The sequence below is a fragment of the Lissotriton helveticus genome, chromosome 9 (assembly GCF_964261635.1).
Source record: "Lissotriton helveticus chromosome 9, aLisHel1.1, whole genome shotgun sequence".
NCBI classification, from domain to species: Eukaryota; Metazoa; Chordata; class Amphibia; order Caudata; family Salamandridae; genus Lissotriton; species Lissotriton helveticus.
The window spans coordinates 1,136,819,770-1,136,845,558 of NC_136070.1; the positions used below are offsets into that span (position 1 = coordinate 1,136,819,770).

Below are 25,789 nucleotides of genomic sequence, written 5' to 3' on the forward strand. Positions count from 1 at the left end.
CATCACGCACGCTGACGCGTAATGGTTTAAGAAGCACTATTCATATTTGTTTATGTGTAATGAAACAGTGTGTGTGTTAGTACTGTCATCACAAGTCCTGTGTTGTTTCTCTGTATGAATTCACGCCACGCATCTCACTTGCTTGTTTTTAAGATTCTTCTAGGCACTATCACTCGCGCCTTGGAAGTTTGCACGCACCGATATGGAGCAAACCACCCATATACAAGTGCAGCATGGAAATACAATTGTGTTCCCACACTCAAAGGAGGCGGGTTATTTCTAAAAAAATTCTTTATTCTTTACATTACAGATATACAACGAGAACTGGCAATCGTTTGTATTTCAACGCATGCCTTTATTAGTAGCAGCGTTCACCATTATTTCTACTTTCCTATTAAGGTTCATACAGGAGTGGCAAACACAGGGCTGGTCCCTGTGTGGTCCTGAGGAGGAGCTAGGGTAAGCTCGAAACATGTCGACCACACACTGATTCCCTTCTCATTATAGATTGGTACACAGTGTTAACCCCAATTTTAACCATACCTACCTAGGAGCTAGAATAAAATAGTTGAGGCCCACTAGCACAGTATTTTTAATCACCAACACCGACTCCACCACACATTGCACCACACATAGTATTCCACAATAAAGTGCTCCTACGTAACGCCGCAAGTCGCAGCACGCCCCAGTTCGTAGAGAACTGGGATGGCCCCAATGATGAAGCATGTCACCGTGGGGAAACCCTGGTGAGTGAGGGGATTCAAGAAAGAAATGTTTCTTTCTTTCAGGCTTTTTTCTGACCATATTGGCCAGAAGCCACTTTCTCAAGCTAGGTCTCCGAGCCCGATACTTTGGGTTTATGTCTTGATTACACGTCTAGGAGGGCGACCTAGACTTATTTCCTCCTTCTCCCTCTTCTTTATGTATATATATATATGCATTTGTGCTAGGTATATACTCCTCTATCTTTAGGCCTAGACCTAATCAGCTGCGTCCCACAAGCAGGGTGGGCCCCTCATCCAATGGGAGACCAACTTTCTTCTCGCCAGTAGCAAAAGCACTGCCACCAGTCATCGCAGAGATTTTGGTATCTTATCAACATAACCTAGTATTAAGACATCTGGCGCATTGGGAACTCCCTATTCCACCACACGAAATGTCGTATCCAAGACTTACTTCAAGTAATCTGCGATAATACGACACTCCCATACTAAGTAGAAGTCGTTGGCCTGGCACTCATGACAACTAAGACATTTGTGTGATCTGGTTCAATCAAATCTCTTCAATTTAGGAGGGGTGTAATACAATCTGTACAAACATTTGAAGTGCATGAAATTGCTTATAGTTCATTAAAAATGTTTCCAACTAAGCTCAACAGTATGGCCACTTACAGATGTCCCCAAAGTCACCGGAGTCCTTTTCCCTTCAGGACAATGTTGGCATGTGGCTTTTTGGACGTTCTCTGTAGACAGTCTGACATTTGCGAGAATATTCAATGTGTAACAGTTTTGTTCAGCTATAAAAAAAACACCATCCTTATACATATGTCCCATTTCAGTAATGTCATGTTTATCAAGCGTGTCTTTTTCTATTTTTTCAACTGTGATGAATATTGGTTGGTCATGAGAAGTGATATCGGCGTGTTTAGCAGCTCGAGCCCCAATATATGGACACAACCTGTGCCAGGCATTATTGTTGGCTGTGAAAGTATCGTATTGAGTTTGCCCAGGTCCACACACTCCATTCCAACAACCATATTTATTTAGTATTTTATTGTGCTAGTTAGGCCCGAACCCTTAGAGTGCTTCACATGTTAAGTTAAGAAACTGACTCAAGCTATATGAGTGATTCGAGCGGGTTGCAACAGTCAACCAAAGAATATCCACATGCAGCATAAGCAGTTGAGGGAGATACCAGTAAATTACAAAAAAGGCTAGAGCCGCCAGCTAGTAATTTTCAAGGTTCAGTACTGCCAGTCCACCTTTAGCAAGTGGCAGCGTCATATTTTCCAACTTCAATCAAGCCTGACCGTGGTCTCCTGTGGAAGCTAGATCGCGCGAATACTAGGTAATGGCCGCCATCGAATGGTAAGTGCGGCGGCCATGTTGGGAGGCGTCGCGGAATTCCACCGCTGAAGTACTAGTATTACAACTTATAAATCCAAGGTGAAAATATAAAAATATAAAAATATAAAAACGGGAGAAATATTTTAAATATAGTCTGCCACTGAAAAGGTAGGCAGCGCTGCCATTGGACCTCCAGGCTCGCATAGTCGCGAGATCAGTTAGAAGGCTAGACAGCCCGAGTGCTTACAAATGGCCGCAACCGGATGGCGAGTGTGGCGGCTATGTTGGGTATAGTCCGCGACATCCCAGGTTCAAGAGTCCATAATATGGGGAATGGTTTTGAACTGTATCAAAAAATAAAAGGTCTGATGGCAAAATTTGATGGTGTAAGAAGTATTCACAAGTAGAACATTGACATGAATTAGAGTGTGTAAATTAGGAAATAGTATATTTACAGTGGGTAGGAAAGGTTGGCAGAAAAAAAGGGGTAATTTGTATAAAAAGATTGAGAATCCCTCACAGTTTGTATAGTTAGTCATTGTTCAACGGGGAGGTGTACCTAGCCTCAAAGGTATGACAAACACATAATATAGACAGGTAGAACATCCAATTCAGCCAGTATCACTGAATGTAGCCCATTGATAGGTTGTATCACAGAGGACAGTGCCTAACCATGATTAGTTTAAGGACAGAACGCGCCCCAAGGTATATCATCATTAAGGCCCTGTGTGTCAGGGTGGAGTTTGAACACCCAGCGCTGTTCTCGTTCATGTAGTTTCCTTTGTTGTTAATATTTTCTAACACAACCCATCTTAGATCGTTGAGTGTATGTTGTTTTTCAATGAAATGGCTTGTCATTCTTGTGGTGGCACGCTTACATCATATGTTGCTTCTGTGTTCAACTATGTGGGTGCCCACTTTTCTCATTGTCATTCCTACATAATGTAGGTTACATATACAGGTGATCAGGTATACTATGCCTGTAGTGTTGCAATTTGTAAATTGACGTAGTTCCCAAGTGGTGGTGGTGTTAAGGGAAACTGTCTTTGTAGCAGTGGCTAGATGACAAACGCTGCAATTACTGTTACAGTTTGGCCTTGGTCTGTTTTAGTCCTGAAGAAGACACGCTATGATGTATAGTAAATAACACTTGAATACAGGTTCGAAACGTCAACGACATTACGTTATGTCGTATGTCAGTTATCCATTGTTGAACCGGTGCATATTTGAAAACAGGGAGGCAACAGCCAATAATGTTCGGCCCAGACTCAAGTGATAGTAGTCAGGACAGCAAATGGATCCAGAAAATCAACAAATCATGTGTCCCTTATCTCCTTAATTGCTGGGCCCTTTTCCCCTCAGTGTTGAGGTTTGTTTACACTCTTTGTGGTAGTTCGCGCTAAGGGCTCCATAAATGTTTGACCTCATAAGGTATCCACGCCAAATTTGAGTCCTTTTTTCCCCAACATCCTGTTCTCTCCCATAAAAAGTCCATCAACTAACTGTTTGCTGTGCTTAAGTCACCAGCTTCCAGGAACATGCAGAGCTGAATAAAAATCCAAATTTGTTTCTTACCACAGTTTTGGCATTTTTCAGAGGTAGCTCATTACTCCTATTTCTTCTGCTCTGAGCCCACTTCCAGTTTGTGGTGGAAACTAACTTGAAAACCATGGGTGTTCCAGGAAAGCTATAGATTTATGGAAAGTAGTCAAAAGTCTGCATTCGGCAAGGGGTTATATGTCTAGATTCCTCAAGTTTTTTCCGAGGAAGCTAACTGTAGATTTTTTTTTTACATTTCTTTTTATTAAAACCAAAGAAAGACAATACAAAAAAATAACTCTCAGGTGAACGCATTCGGTTCCAACGCATGGGTCGACATGGCACAATACAGAATCAATAAACAACAATTAGCACTAGGGTCAAGGGGATTCCTGTGCTCCCAGGTCCAAACCTAGCGTGGGTGGCTCGCAGAGTCCCCCGCGGTGGCTATTCCATGCCCCCCATATCTTCCCCCACTTCTGCGGGCAACCCCTGGCAACATAAACTGATCTCTCTCTAAACATGCACCAATCAAGGTCCTCCGCCCAATTGTTGAATCGGGGCGGCTGGCTGGCTCCCCAGAGTTGAGCTATATTACGTTTGGCAACCATGTATGCTAGGGTGACCCACTGTTTCTGGTACACATTTAAATCGGTTGGCTCCCACACATTCAACAAACATCTCCACCCCCATAACTTCCCCCAGCTCATCGTGAATCTTTGACCAATATAGCTGTATCGCTGAACAGTGCCAGAGGATATGCATCAAGGTGCCAACATCTCCACACTCTCTCCTACAAACTCCACTCTCGGCTCACCCCATTCGTATCAGACGAGGCCCAGTTATGTAGGATTTATGCAATATCTTCAGCTGCACCAATCGGAGCCGCATCTGGATTGCGACTACCTTGGGGGACGACACCGCCTCCGTCCAATCCTCATCATCCAGCTCTAACCCATCCGCACTCCACTCAGCTCTAATCCTCCCCAATGGGTTTTCCGAGTTGTTAACCAATTTCCGATAAATCAACGAGATGGTCTTCTCAGGAATATGCCCATCCAGTACACGGTCCTCAAGAGGAGACACCTCCGGGAGTTCCGTGCCTTTGAAAACATGGGTTGTGAGAGCATGTCTCACCTGCAGATATCGAAAGTATTCGCTGTAGTGTAGACTATATTGCTTTACGAGGGACTCAAACGTATGTACAGTCTTTCCCACACACATCTTTTATCCGAGTAATTCCGATAAGGTCCCATCTATCAAATCCCTTAGTCTTCCACAAACTGCCTAACCTCTCAGAGTTTAATAAGGGTGTGGCCAGTGTCAATCTGCCTTCCCACCCAAGACATTTATTGGCCACGTGCCACACCTGTGTCACATGTGCAGCTGGACCAGTCAACGGAAATCTCCCAGGCCTAGAATACAGAGCTCGATTTATCATCCCACCCGGGGCTTGACCTCGGTCCATGGCGTAGCCCGGATCTCCAGGGAGTCCGTAGACAATATGGTTCACTGCGGCTAGTTGCGAGGCCCAATAATACCTCCGCAAATCTGGGAGTCCGATCCCGCCATCATACCACGGGAGAGTTAATTTATTGAAAGCTATACGGGCCCCACCATCCCACAGGAGCTACCTCTGAAGAGCCTCTATTTCCTTGAAGTACGCGGATGGCACTGGGTCCATTGAATTCTGCAAGGCATACAGAAACCGAGGCAAAGCCATCATCTTGAAGAGAGCTGCCCTTCCAAGCAGGGAGAGTGGGAGTGTCTTCCAGCGCTCAACATCTTTCTGACACCTGTTCAGCGGAGAAGCTAAATTATCATCATACCGCAGCTTCGGATCTAGCGTGATAAATATACCTAGATACTTAAATCCTGTTGTCTCGATGTGTATGGGGCACGACTTCGGGACTGCCGGCGGGTCGCCCACCAATACAAAAAGCAGCAATTTAGCCCAGTTAATGGCCAATCCGGAATACCTGCCAAAAATAGCGAGCACATCGAGAAAGTTACGGAAGGATTCCTTGGGGTCAGTGAGATAAAGCAGCACATCGTCCGCATATAACCAAATCTGGTCTTCCCAGTCAGGTGTCCATCGCAAGCCCCGTATCGATCTATACCATCTAACCCAAGCTGCCAATGGCTCCATCGCGAGTGCAAAGACCAGTGGAGACAGCGGGCATCCATGTTTGGTGCCTCTCCCCAAAGAAAAGTCACCAGACTTACAATTGTTAATGATCACTCTGGCTAGGGGGTTCGCGTATAATAGGCGCACCCAACTGATAAACTCACTTTCAAAGCCCAGCTTCGCCAACACTGCAAACAAATATTGCCACTCCACTCTATCAAAGGCCATTGTGGCATCCAGGAAAACCAACACCGTCTGTTCATGGATCCTCGGGAAACCCCCAAGGACACCATGCAACCTGCGCAGATTTAGCGTCGTATTACGGCGCGTCATAAACCCGGATTGGTCCAGGTGGATTAAGGTCGTAATCACCTTGACTAGCCTATTAGCCAGGAGTTTCGCCAGTATTTTGGGCTCTGCGTTAAGAAGGGATATGGGCCTATAGGAGGAGCATAGTGTCCTAGGCTTGCTTGCTTTATGTATGACCACTATATTTGCCACGCTCTGATCATATGGAAGTTCCCCTCTCTCCCTGCTTTCCATGAACATGGCGCGGATGTGGGGGGGCGAGTCTATTCGCATTTAACTTGTACAACTCAATAGGTATCCCGTTGGGGCCTGTCGCCTTACCGGATTTTATCTGCCTAATCGCCTGGGCAACTTCATCATCTGACAATGCGGAATCAAGATAGCACTTATCCTCCTCTGACAGACGTGGCATAATAATATCCCTAATCATTTCGCTATTCTCCATTTCCGTAAAGTCACAACCTGCCGTATAGACCTTCCGGTAGTATTCAGCAAACTCGTCCGCCACAGTTGTGGATCCGTGATCCCGCGCGACTCCATCCCCTCCAATTCAGGCACCAGCCTAGACGCTCGCTCTCCGTGTTCAAGCCAAGTAATCAATTTACCAGCTTTATCGTAGTGTTCATATATACGGCTCTGGACTGCATTGTGTGGGGCCACCGCTCTATCCCTGCCGAGGTTTTTATATTCCTCCTCCCGGAGTCTCAACAAATGGAGCTCCACCGGCGCATGCGATCTAGCTACCATCTCTTCCAAAAGTATAACTCCCGCCTCCTTCTGAGCTACTTCTGCCTGGCCTTTCTTCTTCTTACTCGACACTAAGGATAATACCTCACCTCTTGCTACAGTTTTGTATGCTTCCCAAAGGGACAGGGCAGAATCTACCGACCCCTCATTCTCCATAAAGTAACGGTCTGACATCTGGAAAACCTCCTTCGGGTCTTTTAACTGCCATGCACTAATGGGAGCCACCCTACCTACTGTCGGCAGTTCGAGAGCGAGGCGCAGCCACAGCAGGGAGTGGTCAGAAATTCCCCTTCCAAGATAGTTAACTTCATGGATCATGGACGCCATCGCCGCCGGAAGCAGCATGTAGTCCAGCCTAGACAGGCTGCCATGAGCAGCCGAAACATGGGTGTAGTGTGTCGACTTCAGATTACGTACTCGCCAACTGTCCACCAGCCCTAGTGTGTCCAGGGAATCAGAAAGCCATCTCTGCGTCTGTCGGAGTGCTCGGGGTGGGCTACGATCGACCTCCCCATCTAATACAGAGTTAAAATCCAGTCAAGGTCACCAAGGGGCAGCGTAAGGAAGATTGTAGTCAAATATCGAAAGGTCTCGGTCTGGAGGCCAGGTGGCACGTAAATAGACAGAAGGGTGATCGTCCGGCCCCCAACCTGCCCCGAGACACCTGCATATCTGCCTCTCTGATCAATCCAGGTAGCCTGCACAGACAAAGGAAAGGAATTCTTAACTAGGATCCCGACTCCCCTGGAACCGGTTGTGAATCCAGCGTGTACCACTAATTTATACCCTCCCTTATGGAGGGCCATGCATCTGTTGCCGACTAAGTGCGTCTCCTGCAGTAATATCACATCCGGGTAATGTCGCCTGATAAGTTGACTGACCATCCCCCTCTTGATCTTGTCACCCAAGCCATTCACATTCCAGCTCAGCACTCATCCCCGACCCTTGACTATTCCGTGTCGCCGAATCCATGTAAAGAGCGTGTCGCTACACTTTCATCACCTGAGAAGGAAAAATGATAACAAAAAAGACCACAAACACACAACAACCACCACAACATTCCCCTCCCCCACCCCCCACCATGCACCCCTGCTCACGGCAATCGCCAACCCCCTACTCCCAGTGTGCCTGTCGCCCCATACTCTAACTAACCGACTATCTAAAAGTAGATCTGAGGAGGAGTTCGGCACTCCACAGCGCTGCACCGCCCGTAGGATATTGTTACACCTGTTTTAACTCTCCCTCTCCAAAAGCTAACCCGCGGAAATGTCTCGTACATGACCCCCCCACCCAACAAAATCTTATTTCACAGAAGACAGTAGTACTCATCATTCCTGCTCTTGCGAGCCCTCTCCGTCTTCGCCGCTCCGTCTCTGAGGCTCTCCCCGGGAGGGGAGAATCTCGACCCAATCTGAGGCAATTGCCGGATTGTCAAAAAACCAAACCTTCCCTTCCCTTCAGTCTCAACACGCAACTTAGCAGGGAACATCATGGCATATTTAAATCCTTTGTCCCAAAGCCGCTTCTTGACTCCGAGGAAACTCTGCCGCTGCCTCTGAACCACCTGCGTAAAGTCCAGAAAAAAGTGGAGGGTGGAATTTTCACACCTCAGAGGGCCCCCGGTTCTGGAGGCTTGCAGGATAGTGTCTCTGTCTCTATAGTTGAGCACCCTCGCGATCACTGGCCGAGGTGGAGACCCCGGTCACGGCCTCCCTCACGGAATTCTGTGTGCCCGCTCCACCGTGAAGAAGCTCCCCAGCCCTTTCGGTTTCAAATGATTAAGTAAGATGTCTTCCACAAAGAGGTCAGGGGCCTGACCCTCGGCCTTCAATGAGGCGCACGTTGTTTCTCCGGGCCCTTCCTTCGTATTCGTCCAGCTTGCCATAGCACTGGAGACTTTAAGGTCCCTGACCTCCCGCTGCAGCTGGGCTACGTCGTCCGTCAAACTCACCGCTTTGATATCCAACGACTTTACCTTCTCACTTGTTTTGGTGAGATCAGCCCGGATTAAATTAACCTCTATGGTTACAGTGTACAACTTTTGGTCTAGCGACTCCATCTTTTGTCCAAGGGAGGTTTTAACCCCATTTATAGCGGCCATCACATCTAGTTGCGTGGGCTCCGATGTAGGGCCCGAGGCCTCTCCACCCCCGTCTTTTGGTTTTCCAGACCCAGTAGGCGAGCCCCTGGGTTGCGTGTAGCGATCCAACTTATTTGTTTGGATATACCGGGACCCCTAGTGTATTTGGATTGCTGCTTCTCCGCCTCAAGTGTAGTCGCCATTTCGGTTTTGGGCTCGGGACCAGTCACTTAGTCTCCTGATGTTGCGGCAATGATCAGAGACAGCGTTCACTGCAGGCAGAGCACTCTCTGCCTCTCTCGGAACCTGTCGGTATTCTCGCCGCCAAGTTTGCCAACTACAGACCTGGAGGGCCGACCGGATCTGCGACAGCACGTTCGCGCATTTATCAGCGCGCTTTGTCCTCTTTTGGGTTGCTCTTCTGCATCCAGGGTAGGACGCCACTTCTGCAGCTCACCGTCAGCCACGTGGGTCTCCTAAGACATCTCGCCTGGGCCACAGCCGCTCCGCATATCCTGCCAATGCGCCACACCCACGCCCTCCAGGTCAGTCACAACACCCGGGGGCTCACTCTCTGCCGCCCTCTGCGGCCGTGCAACAAAGCGGGAGCACTCAGGTCTCAACTCCGCTTAACAGCCCCGGGGTCCCGCACCACTGTCAGCCGCCCGCCGCTCCTGCGCAGTGCCCACCTGGCCGGGTCCGTGGCACTATTACAGCACACAATCTCCAGCGGCGGTGCGGGCACGAGTCTCTCACAGTCCCCCAGGCGTCACAACCAGCAGGAGGGGGAGGCCGCCCACGGGGCGAGAGAGATCGGAACCAGGTGCCGGGCCGGACCGGTAACTTCCAGTTACCGGCCCCATTGTGGTTGTGCTCGTGCCGGGGTCAGAAACCAACTCGAGACCCCGGCGTCCGGGCTGACAGCTCAACCTTGCCGGCAATGCCACTCTGGTTCCCAATGGCAGAATTAGACGCCGAGAACAGCGTCCGGCGCCGCTTTAACTCTACCGCAGATTTCCGGCCTCAGGATTTCATGCAGGATGTCTCCGGCGGAGGTCTCGGGAGCTCAAAGCTCATGCGGCCATCTTGGACGCGCGTGAAGCTCCTCCTGCTAACTGTAGATTTAAAGAAATATTGAAAATGAGCAGGAATACGCGGGCATCTCTGAAAACATTTTCATCGATAACTTTTTGTCACCATGGCTGATTTAGCAAAGCAATATACCATTACGTCCACTAAACCCTTTTGGTGGTGGAGTTATATATGGTTTGCTGGTTTTTCAAGGACCCAATGTACCCAGAGCCAACAACTGAGCAGCACCATATAATGGTGTTTTATTGTGTACCAAGTATAGACCAATTCACATCGTGAAATGGGCACAGTGAAAAATGGGTATCAATGAATCCTATGCATTCCTGAAAGGGGCACAAGAAAGGAAGGAATTGTTGTTATTTGTACATCTCTGAATTTGTGGGGTCCTGTACTAAGCATGTGATTTAGAGGGCATTTTTCAAAACGTCTTCATACACACTGTCTTACATTAAGCCACAATTGCAGTGAAATCCAATTGGTAAATCACAAATGTTCTACTATTCTATGTACCCACATGTCTTCCAATAAGAACAGTACCTCACTTGTTTGCGTAGGCCTAGTGTTTGAGACAGGAAATGGCCCAAAACACAACAGGGCCGCATCACATTTTTCCACCGGACAACAACCTTTTTTCCCCAATGTGGGTAGCTGTAGATTTTGAACCCTAGCTCAGCCAGAACCTAGGATAACCTAGCAAACGTGGACATTTTTTAAAACTAGAACACCTAGGGGAATCCAAGGTGGGGGTGACTTCCATAGATCTTCAGGTTTTTTTTAACCAGTTTCTCAAGTTTCCATGACAGAAATGCAAGGAAAATATGTGATTTTAGGCAAAGTTTGAGGTTTGCAGGGCATTGTGGGTATGGAAAGCTAGGGGGACACCACGCTGGAATCCACTGGTTTTCTAGTTCCCAAAAATGCCTGTGGTTGGTAGATTTCCATGGTGGCGCATGAGCATCAAATCCACAAGCTACCCCGAATGCCGATCGCTCCACGTGTGTCTTGGTCTCTTGGCCCACCCACACAAGTGACGTACCATTTTTTTCAGGAGTCTAGGGGGAATGCTGTGTGGTAGGAAATTTAAGGCACACCGCAGACACTTGAGGTTTTCCTCAGAGAAACGTGAGGAAAGTGGGTTTTTAAGTAAAGGTTTGAGGTGCATGAGAAGCACACCAACCTGGACTCTCTCGGATGTTCGGTTTTCACAGTTGTCTGGCTCTGGTAGGCTTTTCCAGGTGGCAGCCAACCCAAAAAGTGCAGCCGTCCAGTATTGTAAGTGGGACGATATTGGGAGCAAGAAACACTCTCCTGGCACATAAGTAAAAACAACACCCAAAAGAATCAAATGTCCTCTCGCTTACCATTGGGATGGGAAGTTTCAGTCTGCAGTCTGTTGAAGTTTTAGAGATGAGTGTGGGACCTGGTGTAAGGATGGGCAAGGCTTACCCCAATATTTTATTTAAAAATATATACATTTGTGTCATTTAATGGGCTATCTGCCCCAACCCAGTGGCAAATCGGGAGTCAAAATCATGTCTGCCCCTGGGGGTTATGGAGGATGGGGAGATTCCAGTTTGTGCCCTTTTGGGTTGCTGTGTGGCCAATGGCAGAGTGCAACACCTGCACCATTTTCTTTTACCCCAAAAGCTAACTCCATGGTGTCAGGTGGATTTTCTAAACCCTGGGGCAATCTCCCCAATTAGAACAAATCTCCTATCTGCCCCCAGAGGCCAGAAAACACTATTGACCCCAAGGAGAAATGGCACAGCTAGATGCCAGGGTAAGCTGTCCCAATCCTTTGTTTGTTGTGGCACCATTTGAAATCCCTGGGGTCTAGTAGAGTTTCCTGCCCAGAGGGGAATATAGATTGGGGCAGTCCCAACCCTATAATAAATAAAAAAAATCCTTGGTATCTACTGGGCAGAAAGTCTTGCCTATTTTTAAATAAAGACAAAAAAATCCCTGGGATTAAGTGAAAGCCCACTTGACACCAGGGATTTTTTAAAATAGAAATTTAAGGGTGACTTTTTTTTTAAATTCTTGGTATCTAGTGGGTGTTTTCTACCCCACGGGCGTTGAGGCGGGGGGGGGGGGGGGATAATTGCCCCTATCTGCACCCTATGAAGAAAGACCAAACTAATTCAGTTGCCCGAGGAAAGAACCAGCTTCTGCCAAAGGGGCCGCACCCCTCTCCCAACCCCGGTTGTCAGGTGGTGTATCCCTGCTTGGGGATCGCTCTCCTGTCGCGATCCCAAAGCAGGGATCGCAGGGATCTACTGGGCAGAGGAACCATTGGAAAGGGGAGATACTCTCCCCTTTCCAGCGCTACTTTTCCCTGGAGAATCAGTGCTCGGGGATGAAATATGTCCCGGAGCACTCATTCATTTAAAGTAAAACTAGCCCATCTGCTCATTTTACTTTCAGTTTGCTGTAATTACGTCAGTGTGTCCTGCTCGTCGATCATCATTACAGTAAACAAAAAAACAATTAGGTTGCTCGGAAAGCTCTTATCGAGAAGCCTGATGGAGAAAAAAATGAGTACTCCATCTGGTGCCGAAAACCAGAGGAGCCTTTATAACGTGCAAGCCAATGGCTGACAGATGCACTTCTATATCATAATACTATCTCAAAATTAGAACGGTTGATATGGAAGGTAAATGGTGCTAGACTGTCAAACATACTTAGACACCCAACAGGGAACATGCTCTCACGATATGGGACGAAGTAAACAAGAAATTTAACTTGACTACATACCCTTTCGCCCTATACCCTAATACACTTAGCTCTGCCTTCACACCTGCACTCACTCCAGGAACCTTTGAAACCTGGCACAGAGGAGACTGCTTGATAAGAGACCAACTTGTATTATAAATAGACCATTACATCATTTAATGACTGCAGACGTGTATTTAACCAAAACAAATCTGAAAGATTTAGATACAAACAACTCAAACACTGGGTTGCTCATCCATCTGTGAGGAAAGTAGCTACACTATACCTATCCCTGAAAGAGAGCTTTGTTAAACTTCCTACTGGCACGAGGGGGGTCATATGTACTCGTATGATGGCAACATGTAGCAAATTCATCTATTTTTTTACTCAAGTGCCCACCGTTTCTCTTACATACTTGATTCTTTGAACCTTGGGTCTCTGAGCATTAAGCTTCTAGTTGTCTGCCTTTTACAAAGGAAACAAGATTAGATTCTTCATCACACTGTCCATTTTGCCTTTCGGAAGCTGAGCAGCTATTTCAACCTGGTTCATGGTTGGTAAGAAGCTCATGAGTGACTCAGAATTCAATTTCTAATGTCTTAGTCTCAAAGGCGCTGCAACAAAATATGGGCTTCATGCTGAATGTTGGACAATGTCCAGAGGTTGTGTTTTTTTGCCAAGCACATTCTTATCCTACCCTCCATCCATCTCCTTCACCTAAATGTGCAGTAAGGTCTCCTCATGAACTTCCAGGAAACTGCATCCCTTACTAACATTACATTGGTGTTTAACCGCATGCGTGCGGGCGGAATTCCGCCCGTACGCTGGTTTTTTTTAAATCGCATGTTACGTGACGAGCTGGGCTCGTCATGAGCGTGCAAGGAGGCTACCTCATGACGAGCCCAGCTCGTCATCAGCGTCGAAGGGGTTAACCAGGTTTGTATTTTATTTACTGTGGCATTCGGATGCCAGTTGTCTCCGAGTGAAGTTATTTTGTAGTATACATGTGTTTTCGGCATATAGGTGACATTTGATTCCAGCTTGGGTCAGAATAACTGTGAGGGGTTCCATGAAGAGATTTAAAAAAGCTGGAGAGAGGACAGAACATTAAGGTACACCTTTTGGAACTGGTGTAGGCTTAGAGAGAAAGCTTGATTTTTTTTGTTCAGAACTGTGTTGCAGATAGGGCGTGAACCATCTCAGGACTGTGAAACTGATACCAGTTTGGTCCTTGTTAGTCTCAAGTAGCGTTGGATGGTTTACTGTATCAAATGCCACCAATAAGTCAAGTAGGATTAGGAGGTAGGCGTCGCCTTCATCTAATGATATGTGAATGTTATCTGCTAAGTTGAGCATAGCAGTTTCTGTGCTACGACCTTTCCTGAATCCTGACTGTAATGTGTAGGGGAGATTGAATTCATCAATGTATTGGTTGGGTTGTAGCAGGACACAGGAGAGAGACGTTAATTATTTTTGTCCAAAATGGGGAGATGATGGGGTTCTGTCATCAGGTGGAGGGGAGATGAGTAGTGTGGGTTGTGGGCTTCCCTTTTGCGATTATTGAGAAGACTTCTTCTGTCATTGGTTTGAACTCTGTCCACTTGGCATTATTTTCTTTTTCTTAGACTTTAGTTTTTCTTGGGCTACTCTGGTCATTAGCTGAATCTTGGAGGGTGAAGGTGTTTCCGTGGACACTTGTTTGACACAGGGGCAGGTGGACTGGGATGTCAGATTTGTGTTGTGGATAAGAGATCGCCCAAATTGTGAAACTTTGTCAGTGAAGCTATTTTTTGACAGTGTTCATTGGTGGCTATTGTTTCGCGTTGGGGGGTATTGGTAGTTTGTTTTATTATGTTGCAGAGCTCCCTAGGTCTGTTTTTTTCATGTTCAAGCTCATTGCAAAAGAAGGTGGCTTTTTCCGTAAAGATGTATTTCTTGTAGAAGAGACGTTCTGATCTGAGCAGTGAGAGGTGAGGGGTTCTGTGTAGTGGCGTAACAAAACGCGAGTGGGCCCCCTGCAAGGTAAGCTGAAGGGGCTCCCTCACACTCAAAACAGTAGGGGTTGAGGGGGCCCCCCTCCAGTATGGGTAAGCCAGGTCCCCCGGCACCGCTGGGGATGTGGAGGCCTTTCTTACGCCCCTGGTTCTGTCTCCATAGTCTTTCGGTCAGTTTCGGTTGTCTCCTCTCTTTGTTGTGGTCTAAGTGGAACCAGGATCTAGATTGGATATTTTTAGGCCTCTTTAGTTTGAGTGGGGCCACTTGGTCAAGAACTTCTGCTATTGCTGAGCAATCGTGGATGGTGAGGTCATGTACGGTGTGAAGGAAAAATTGAGAATGTAACTGGGCGCTGATCCTGGATTCCAGATACATTAGTGGGACTTGTTTGATGTTCCTTGCCCAGTTCGTGGGTTTGTAGGATGGTGCCCTGTCGGATCTAGTGTGAGCCTTGAGCTTGAACGGTTTTCAACTGTGATCATACCGGTCAATGGGCTTGATGTAGCTAATGGAGACAAGCTAACTTCAGGTGGTTATAGCATTAAGAGTAGAGCCTTTGTTGTGTGTCTGTTCGTGCCAGAGTTACTTGAGGTTGTTGATTTCAAGAACGTTTGTTAGGTTAAAGACTGTGGCGTCTTGTGTATCATTCCATGCAGGTTGAAGTAACTTAGGAACATGTTATTGGTGTCAGTTAGGGAGGATCATGTCATTAGGTCTTCAGTGAAGAGTATGCGATTCCCAGGGGGTGATAGATGGTGTGTAGTTTGACAGGAGTGGTGCCTTCTGCCATGAGTTCGACTCTGAGGTATTCGAAGATCAAGTAGTTTGTGGTCTCTAATATGTAGAGCTAGGTTACTTATTTGTGTATGATCGCTAGTCCGCCGCCTATTTGTCCTGGTCTATCCTGTCTAATGATAGAAAAGCCAGGTTGTGTGCTTAAGTCCAGTATAGGGGATGAGTGTTTGTTAAGCCACGTTTCCGTTAAGAATGCAATGTTGATTCCGACAGCTAGTATGGTTTCAGCTATTTCTCTGGCATTTTTAACTGCTGATCGGCAGCTGAGGAGCATGCCGGTTAGGTAGCTACGACTATTCATTGTAGAGTGTAGTGTCTGAATAGTGGTATATTGAGCAGGTGGTCTGCGAGATATGTTAGGGTTTCTATTTGTGCCCATTATAACTGGGATTCTGATGGAGGCTTGGAGTCCACTTGCAGAGTTTTTGTGATGTATGATTCGCTGAGTGATTCTAGTTCAATTGAGGAAAGGGGGTGGAGAACTCGGTAGGGTCTGTGGGACGGGAGGCTCATGGGAATGGAGGTCCGGCAGGTTTGCCAACTGTCTCCTGGAGATCTTTTGTGGGGAGACCATTTCTCTTTTCTTGGAGTGGGAGTGTGTGTTAACGTGGACTGGATTGTGATGTCACTTTTTACAGGAGAAATGTCTTTAGAGTGAGAATCAAGTTTTTGTCATAATCAGCTAAGAAACAGGGTAAGCATGTCTTGGAGGAGTCCTGTTCCGCATGATGGAGGACAGGCGGTGTTTCCCATATCTATAATAACTTGTGGCATGTTGTGCATTGCTGATAAAGAATGTTATCATTTGCAGCACAATCAGTATAAAACCAATATGCTATGCATTTAATGAAAAACTTATAATACCACGTTATAAAAATCATGAAGTTCAAGTTTTCAATCTTTTCAGTTTTTCGACGCAAGCAGATACATTTAGATATAGAAAAAAAAAAGTTGCCCAAGTTCATAGGGCAGGTTAGTGGAAGTTGCTTCAAACCAACCATCCATTCCTTTAATACGTCCCCACAAAACCAGAGAGAGTTCTCTAGGTACCTGCCAACTAGAATCTGAAGCATCTTGTGTGTTGGCTAGTAGTCGCTGAAGGGTGGCCAACTTCTGTTCCAACATTTGTTCTCGATGTAAGGCCTCCTACAAGAAAATAGATAATAATATCAATCACTTGTGATACAGATTGAAAACTCTCAAACCAGATAGTTTATCTGCAGTCTATCAACTCCTTTTTTTGGTAATTCCACAATCATCCAATTGTAATTTCTCCACCAAACAAAACCTTGTTATGGTACCTTAAGCCTACGTTTTACTCTTCTCAGTAGATGCTCTGACCCTCTTTACTGGGCATGCCTGTGACTTTGGGGCATCCTTTCTTCTTTGGAGTTCAGACTTCATTTTCCATTAATCATAAAAACGAGGTAGAAATTAAAAATTCTTACAGATCAGAACTGGGCACCAGTCTCCTGTAAACTGATGATAGATTGGTGGTGCACCGTGGGGCCACATTTGCTTTAATGCACCATCAACTGTGCACTTGGTCTCTTCTGGTTTATTTTGTTCCTACAATTTGTAGATATCAGATGGCAACTAAAATATCTCCATCATATGCCTTATCCTTTTATAGTGCATTTATTCTCAAGCACTTGGTGTGATGCTTCAACCTGATTTGTACCCAATCACTGTTGTAGAGAACACACGAGTATTTAATACATCTACTTTTTCCATCCAAGACAGTTTTGTGTACCCTATGTCACAGAGATCTTGTAGAAAGAACCCTTTCTGACCATTACTACCCTCAATGAACTGTCTTATCCACACACCTGAACAACTAGAACGATTCATCTACAGCCACATGCTAATGACACTCTCTCTCGCACCGCGATCATGTAGATTCTGGCATCTTCTTCTTCAAAATCTCCATTTTATAATCATTGATAGTAAAGAGCTCTGCTGCTTCTCTTCTTACCTCCATAACAGATTCCTGACCGCTGCATTTTACATTTCTTTCTTATCCACAATCTGCTGAAGATACTGTTCAAGTGCTTGCCACTGACAATTTCTCCAGGTACGCTCTAACTATCAAAAAGTTAACTATTTCTGTTTTACCCATCGTCCCCAGCCTGAAGACATCTACATTTAGCCCTATGCTAATCCAGGTCTGGTGGCTTAGTGGACTGTGTCCACTGTAAGGGGTTATGTTCAACCTCATGGTCACAGGTTCAAATCCTGCCGGGTTCACTCAGTGTTTCATCCTTCTGATTTTGATAAGAGTACCATTGAGTTGGGTAACAATAAACATTAGTTATTCAGCACCAAGATACCCTTGGATGAATGTTTGCTTTACAAATCCACAAGTTATGTGATGCCATAAACTCTTAACACCCCATTTGCTGAAATAACAGTCTATGATATCTTGTCATATGAAATCTAATTTGTCACACATACTAATAAGTGCTTATAAATAAATGCTTAATTGGCCTACTTCTTCCATCGCGTAGCTACACCCATTCTGATCCATCTACATTAACAAAAGGTTCTTCTGCACTAATGTCTTGTGCCATCGTGGGGGCGCCAATTAGGTCACAGGAATGTAATTTTATAACATTGTTGCCAGAATCATTCATCCGAACTGCTACTTTTGATGTATTTCACTCATCATCAATTTTCATTAACTTTAATTTTCCTTGATTTACAGGTGGATGATAACCCGTAAGGGAGAGATCAAGCAAACTGCATTTGCCAAGTGCTTAGAAAGTGTTCATAATTGCACAAAAACTAAGGTCAGTAATCCTGGTATACTGGGTATCCCAAAAATCAAGATATGGAGTACATGCTGGATTAAATGATTACCTCAACTGAGAGTATTCTACTCAATAGTTTGACACACTTTGCGGTCAAATTGCAACCACTTATGGTAAAGTAGACGCATCACTTCTAGACAGGGTGGATCAAAGGTCATCAAGGAAGTGATAATACAAGCGAGGTCTTCGATATGATGGACCCAAGAATAAAACATTTACTTGCAAGTAACTACTATCAATACTGATACAGAGAAATATTTCAACTAGATGAAGGACTTATTCAACTTTAGTTCATTTATTAAAGATATATTAGAAATCTTATTCAGGAACACAAAGGGGGTGCTGGTGGTTAAGGGGTAGGAAGACAAAATATGAGGGAATTCTATGCAATGGCGACAATTTTGTTCTATACAGATTCACTAGTGTTAGTTTCAGATCTCGGGCAATCTTCATTAATTTTGCTACATGGATATGGAACTTTATTAGACCAAAAAAAGAACTAAAGTAACCTGAAATTCTCTCTATAACTTTAATTGACATTAAGAAGAGGTGAACAGGTAAACCATAAAAGGATAGTTTGAGGTATTGTGGGTTTTAATCTGCACAGGGATATTTCACAATTGATGCAGGCTGCTATGATGAGTTGGACATTTAAAAAAAGGTCACTACTGAACTTGACATTTTCAACCAGGGCGAATGCTTTAAACTTTGTTGTGCTAACTAAACTCCAGTGTCTAATCAATGTCTTGATGCAGCTATCTAAGCATATAGGGTATTAAAACGTTCTAGGGGTTTGTGTGTGGAGGATAAGAGTAAAGTAAAAAATAAATAAATAAATCAAGGAAAGTTGCCCTGGATTCCTGAAATATTAGGAAATGGCATAATTGGCTGACTCTCAGGGTATCCTATTTTGTCAAAAAAGGTTGCTGACTGCAACAGCCAAGTAGGTGTAAAGTAGAAGAAAAGGCAGTGGCTGTTGCTGTTTCAAGGGCACTGTGATCAATGCAAAAGTGTACTAGTGCAAGTGCTGCATAAAGTACAAGCTGAGTTAAAATATACACGTAAAAATGTACGTGTAATGGAGATGAGACACTTTGTAAAGCCATGAAGCCTCCATTTGTGAGCAAGGCAGCCAGTGAGCTGTGCTACTTTAAGATTAACATTTATGGTGTGGAGGTCAAATGGCTAGCTCTCAATATCTGACATGTAATTACAGCCTCAACAGGGTAACAGGATATTACGGCAAGAGAGCTGAACTTGTGTGGAAATAATCAAAGGCAGAATACCACCCTTTCTTATTTCCATGAGAGGATTTATAAGTTTACTTCTGCATCACCAATAACACCTGTCAAGAGAAGATGGCTGTGCCATGAAGACTGAAGTGGATAACCTAATAATCAAGAGGGCGAGGAAGGTGTGGTTTAGTTTAATACAATAGGATGTTTAATAACAAGGTTGTTAAACTTCATCCAACCATGTTTTTAGTTTTTCTGGACGGAACGGGCACAAGTCAAGACTTATATTGAGAGATTGAAATTTGTGCTGAACATGTTGATTTCTTCGAACTTTTGAATAAAGTCAGTGGACCTGCGTAATGTGCTGTTGTGAAGCATGTTTCTGAATTGAACTGGCTCTTAAAATGCAGTAAGCAAGAACACCAATAATACTCAACTTATTCATGTCCAAAATTCCCACTAGTTATGCCTCAAAAGCCAATCTTGACCTTCAGGAGATTACTCTGTGCGCATCTTCCAATACCCCCTAGTTTGTCTCTTAATACAAGATATTTATGCGTGCTATTGAATAGAGAGGAAATCGTAGAATGCGGAACTTAGCATGTGCAGAGATGGAACATGACGGTTTTTACTTTTATTTTCATTTAAAATGCTAAATGCTCCAATGTTAGAGGCAATGTGCTTATTTTGTGCTGTAAAATGTAAACAAAAAAAGGTTTTACACAATAAAAGAAAAATCATTAGGCTCAGATTCCTATGGGAAGTCTTAGTTAAAAATGAGAAGCCAATAAAAAGTTTGCTTTATAAAAAAAAAAAAATTATTTTAGTGTTTGGATGCTGCCCGTTTATAAGCAGCATAATAAAAAAGCTATAGATAAACATTACCAAAAAGGTATCTAGATTTTTACTATTTTGGGATTGTCGCACAAGTTACTTACCTTCGGTAACAATATATCTGTAAGAAACATTAGTGGTGATAGATTCCTTACCTTAGAATTACCCCCAGGCGTCAGACTGGATCCGGAACATTTTCATCAACAGTACACCTGCACATCGGTAGGTGTCATCGTGCGGATCTGCGTGCATCGTTGGCGTTGTTGTCGCCGAGATGACATCGCTGGAGCTACTTAGAAGATCCCATGTGCGCGGACATTAGTTCTGTACGCAACTTTACGCACCAGGAACGCAGAGCCATGCAAGCAACTTACCACTGGTGCCTTGACACTAGGGCCCTGAAAGGGATAACCTTAACCCTAGAAATCAGTTCGCAGAAAGGGGAGGAAGGGTGGGGTGGTAAGGAATCTATCACTACTAATGTTTCTTACAGATATATCGTTACCGAAGGTAAGTAACTTGTGCATCTGAAAGAAACACGTAGTGATAGATTCCTTAGCTTAGAATAGATACCCCAGCAATACCAACCCCGGTGGTGGGTCTGTGAACCAAGATCACCACAAAAAGTCCTGGAGAACAGAACGATCAAAGAAGCAGTCTCTCCGGACTTGGCTGTCCAGGCAGTTATGCTTGGTAAACGTGTGCAAAGAGGCCCACGTAGCTGCCTGACAGATGTCAAGCAAGGGAACTCCCCCATCCCAAAGCAGTAGTGGCAGCTGCTGCCCTGGTAGAATGGGCACACAGTCCCACCGGAGGCTCCTTTTTAGCCAAAAAATAACAAGCCTTTATGCACAGATGACCCAGAGAGAGATGGTCCGCTTGTGCACGGCTCAACCCTTCTTGGCACCCAGGTAGCCCACAAAGAGCTGGTCATCCACCTGGAACTGTTGTGTGCGGTTCAGGTAGAATGAGAGCCCACGTTTTGGGTCCAGGCGGTGGAGCCTCTCTTCCTCTTTTGAGGAATGTGGAGGTTGGAAAGAAGGTGGGCAAAGTGATGGTCTGCCCGATGTGAAAGGCAGTGATGACCTTTGGCAGAAAAGATGGACTAGTCCTGAGAACCACTTTGTCCAGATGGACAGAGAGAAAAGGAAGTTTAGGAGAAAGAGCCTTGAGCTCACTCACTCTTCTGGCATAGGTGATAGCCACCCGGAAAGCTGTCTTTAAGTTAAGAAGACGAAGAGGACAGTTGTGAAGAGGCTCAAAGGGAGCACACATCAGTTATGTCAGAACCAGGTTTAAGTCTCACTGAGGCAATATGAAAGGAACAGGAGGGAAAGGATGAGTAATGCCTTTTAAGAATCTATTAACGATAGGGGACTTGAAAAGGAAAGGCTGATCCAGAAGCCATAAAAAGGCTGAAATGGCCAAGAGATAGCCCTTGATAGTGCCCAGAGCAGTGCCCTGCTGGGCCAAAGAAAGGAGGAAAAGAAGGACCTCTGAAAGAGGGGCAGAAAGGGGATCCACAGCCTTTGCTGTGCACCATACCACAAATGTATTCCACCTGCAGGCGTATACCGTCTTAGTGGAGGGACGCCTGGCTGCCAAGATTACATCACAAACTTCGTGAGGCAGGTCAAAAGACGTCAACCGCCGCTGCTCAATCTCCACGCAAGAAGGTGGAGGCTGGACAGGTTCGGGTGGAGAACCGTCCCCTGTTGCTGTGACAGAAGGTCCTCCCGAAGAGGCAGTCGGATCAGTGGATCGATAGCCATGCTGAGCAGCTGGGGATACCATACTCTTCGTGCCCAGTCCGGAGCCACAAGCCCGGTCGTGCTTGATCTTCTTCGGCACTCTGGGTAGAAGTGGTAAAGGCGTATAGTACATCGCAACTCCACTCGTGACGAAAAGAGTCACCTAGCGAGTGCCGCCTTGGGAAATTCCAATGCGCAGAACTGATGACATGTCCCGTTCTCTTTGGTGGCAAATAAATGTAACCAAGGCTCTCCACACTGCTGAAAGAGAGCTTGCGCCACGTCCGAGTTCAGAAGCCATTCGGGATCCATCATGCACCGACGGCTGAGCTCGTCCGCCCTGGCGTTCAGAGAACCTGCCAGGTGTTGAACCACCAGGGAAATGCTCTGATGTTCCAGCCATGTCCAGAGGTGCAGAGCCTCCTGACATAGGGTCCACGACCCCACCCTGCCCTGTTTGTTGCAGTACCACATGGCAGTGGTGTTGTCTGTGAACACCTGCACTACTCTCCGCTTGACACAGGGAAGGAATGCCTTCAGTGCAAGTGGGATCGCCTGAAGCTCCAGAAGGGTGATATGGAGGCCTCTGATCTCCGGCCCATCCCAGAAGGGACGCGTCCGTCACAACTGTGTTCCGGTTGGGGAAAGGAGAGGGATCTGCCATTGAGCCAATCGCGACTCGTGAGCCACTCCTGCAACTGTAGTGCAGTGCCCTCCGAGAGCTGGATGTGCCCACTGGAACTTCAGGTCCCACTGCAGAGCCCGCATATGCAATCTGGCATGATCCACTAGCAAGATGCAGGAGGCCATCAGGCCCAGTAGCCGGAGGGTCATCCTGACCGAAACCCGGGATAGAGGCTGAAAGATCGGAATCATAGCCTGAAAATCCCGGACTCGCTGCTCGGGAGGATAAACCCGAAACTGCGCTGAGTCCAGAACAGCTCCGATGTAAAGGAGCTTCTGAGAGGGAATCCGGTGCGAATTCGGCACATTAATGGAGAACCCCAGCAAATGCAGGAGGTCGGCCGTAGTCTGGAGGTGGGAAACGACTGCCTGGGGCGAACCCGCCTTAACAACCAGTCGTAGAGATAGGTGAAGACTGGAACCTCTGATCTGCGCAGATGAACTGCGACCACCGCCATCACTTTTGTGAACACCAGAGGGGTGCTGGTAAGGCCGAAGGGGAGCACGGTAAACTGAAAGTGCTCGTGGCCTACAGTGAACCGCAGGTAAAGCCGGTGGGCCGACAGGACGGTGACGTGGAAATATGCGTCCTGCAAGTCCAACACTACCAACCAGTCTCCAGGGTCGAGGGCAGACCAGACCTGAGCTAACATCAACATCTTGAACTTCTCCTTCCGGAGGAAGCGGTTGACATCCCTGAGGTCTAAGATAGGACGCAGGCCCTTGTCCTTCTTGGGGACCAGACAGGAGTGGGAATAACAACCACAACCTGCTTCTGGCCCAGGAACGTGCTTGATGGTCCCCCGATATGCGGTTGTACTGAGGTGGCATGGCTGGAGGGGTAGTCTCGAAGGGGAGGGAGTAGCAGCACCCACCTGTCCGAGGTGATGTTGCGCCAGTGGGGGAGATGATGGCGGATTCTGCCACCAATTAGCATTTGATGGGCCGGAAAGGTCAGACTAGGAAGGCTTTGAAGTGGATGCTGCAGGGGTGGAGGTAGACTGACCCGCCCGCTGGCCCCCAGAACCACCTCTGCGGTTCCTGTTGCTGCGCTGAGGATGTTGCTGCGCATGCCTATTGCTCTGAAACAAATGTGTTGGGGCACCCATTCGGTGGCCACGAAAGAAGCGAAAAGCAGAAGGTGGAGGAGGGTGAGTGGCCAACAGGCCCAAGGACTTGGCCGTAGCCTGTGATTCTTTAAAGCGCTCTAACGCATGATTTGCTTTATTGCCAAAGAAGCCAGTTGCCCTCAGCCAGGCGCGGCTACGAAGCGCTACCATCGTGGAAATCGCCCTGCCCAGCGAGTCGGCGGTATCAAGCTTACAACGAATGGTGAACTTAGCTGCATCTCTCCCAGCTGCTATAGCTTGGGAGAGGACTGTCCGTGCCTACTGCTGACAGTTGGGCAGCACCTGCGCAACCGTATCCCACACAGAGGGGGAATAGCGGCCCAAGAGGCATGCGGTGTTCACCAACTGCAGCCATAAGCTGGCAGATGAAAACAGCTTCTTGCCAAGCTGCTCCAGCTTCTTGGATTCCCTATCCGGAGGTGTGGAAGGGAACGCGCTTTGGGAAGCAGAGGCTTGGACAACCAAGCTCTCAGGAGTGGGGTGTTGGGCGAGAAAGAAGGGGTAGCCCGGAGCCAGGCGATGGCATCATGCCATGTTCCTGTCCACCGGAACCCCTGTGTTGGGCCTGGACCAAGTGCCCAAAAAAAGTCCGAAAGTGCATCAATAAGGGTAGCAAGGGCTCCGAAGAGGATGCCGCCGGCTGAAGCACTTCTGTCAGGAGGTTAGTCCTGACGGCCACTGTAGGGAGTATGTGGTGGAGGGCCTCGGCCGCCCTACGCTACACCACTGCGTAACTGGCACCTTCCTCCGTAACCACAGTAGGAGGAGACAGGATGCCACGGTCATGTGAGGTGTCAAGACCACTGGCATCCCCCAAATCCTCTGCCCAGTACAGATCATAATCACACTATTGTGTGAGAGGGTCCTCAGACCCCTCCCAGTCCTCCCCTTCCTCCGAAGTCTGAGAAACATGCTGAAAACAAGGAGGACGGACATAGGGGTAAAAAGGCCCCATTGGCGTTGGAATCGGTGTCGAGCGACAATGATCTGGCGCCGGGTCAGGGCTGAAACTGGGGTCGACGTAGGCACTGGACGACGTCGGAGGTGGTGCCGGAGGAGGGGTCGACATCGGTGAGGTGTTATAAGGTCAACCGGTGTCGCCCGGGATCCGAGCCCGGATCCAAGGGGGTCCTGCGGCCCAAAGAGTCGGGCATGGCAGTAAGAAACTCTTGCATCTGAGCAGGTGTTGCCGACGGACACTGAAAGGAAAGGGAAGGTAGGCTGGCAGCGACGTCGCAGGCTCTGCCGGAGCCGCGGGGGTGGCACCACCTGCACCCTCAGCCGCGTCACACGACTGGCGAGGGAACGTCGAAGAGCGACAACGCTTCTTCGACTTCTTCTTGGAATACTTCTACTTACCTGACCCCGAGTGCGAAGACTTCGATCCAGAGGATTGATGGTGACGGCTCAGCGACTTGTCCCTCGACCTCCCACAGGACCGGGACCTTGAGCGGCGCCGACTGCCGGACTTCCAGCAACTTTCGGGACCGCTTCCGCAAAGTCTTCGGTGCCATGTCCCGCAGTCAGGGCACGACTTGGAGTTGTGGTCGCGCCCCAGGCAGTAGAGACACACGTGGTGTGGGTCAGTCACCGACATCATGCGTTGACAGTCTCCACAGATCTTAAAGCAAGGCAGCCCTACGACACCAGGAGTCGATTTATTTTATTTTATACAATTTATTAAGCGCGCGAATACCCAAGGGTGTCTTGGCGCTAAAACAGAAAATCGAGTAAGGTTAAGATTGTATGTGATTAGCAGGGTCTATTGGTTAAATAACCACGTTTTTAATTGTTTCCTGAACAAAATGAGTGTGGAAATGCTCTTGAGTTGAATGGGGAGGGTGTTCCATAATTTAGCCGTGGCTATTACAAAGGATCTGTC

At 47.0% G+C, this 25,789-nt stretch overlaps 1 protein-coding gene across 8 annotated transcripts in view; it reads right to left on the minus strand.

Moving 5' to 3' along the window:
- SLMAP (sarcolemma associated protein) overlaps positions 1–25,789 on the minus strand; it is a 1,084,481-nt gene that overhangs the window by 740,159 nt on the left and 318,533 nt on the right. For all 8 annotated transcript variants that reach the window (XM_078661565.1, XM_078661566.1, XM_078661561.1 and 5 more), the window contains exon 6: positions 16,514–16,609. In XM_078661565.1, coding sequence (XP_078517691.1) covers positions 16,514–16,609 — 96 coding nt within the window. The remainder of the gene's footprint in view (positions 1–16,513; positions 16,610–25,789) is intronic.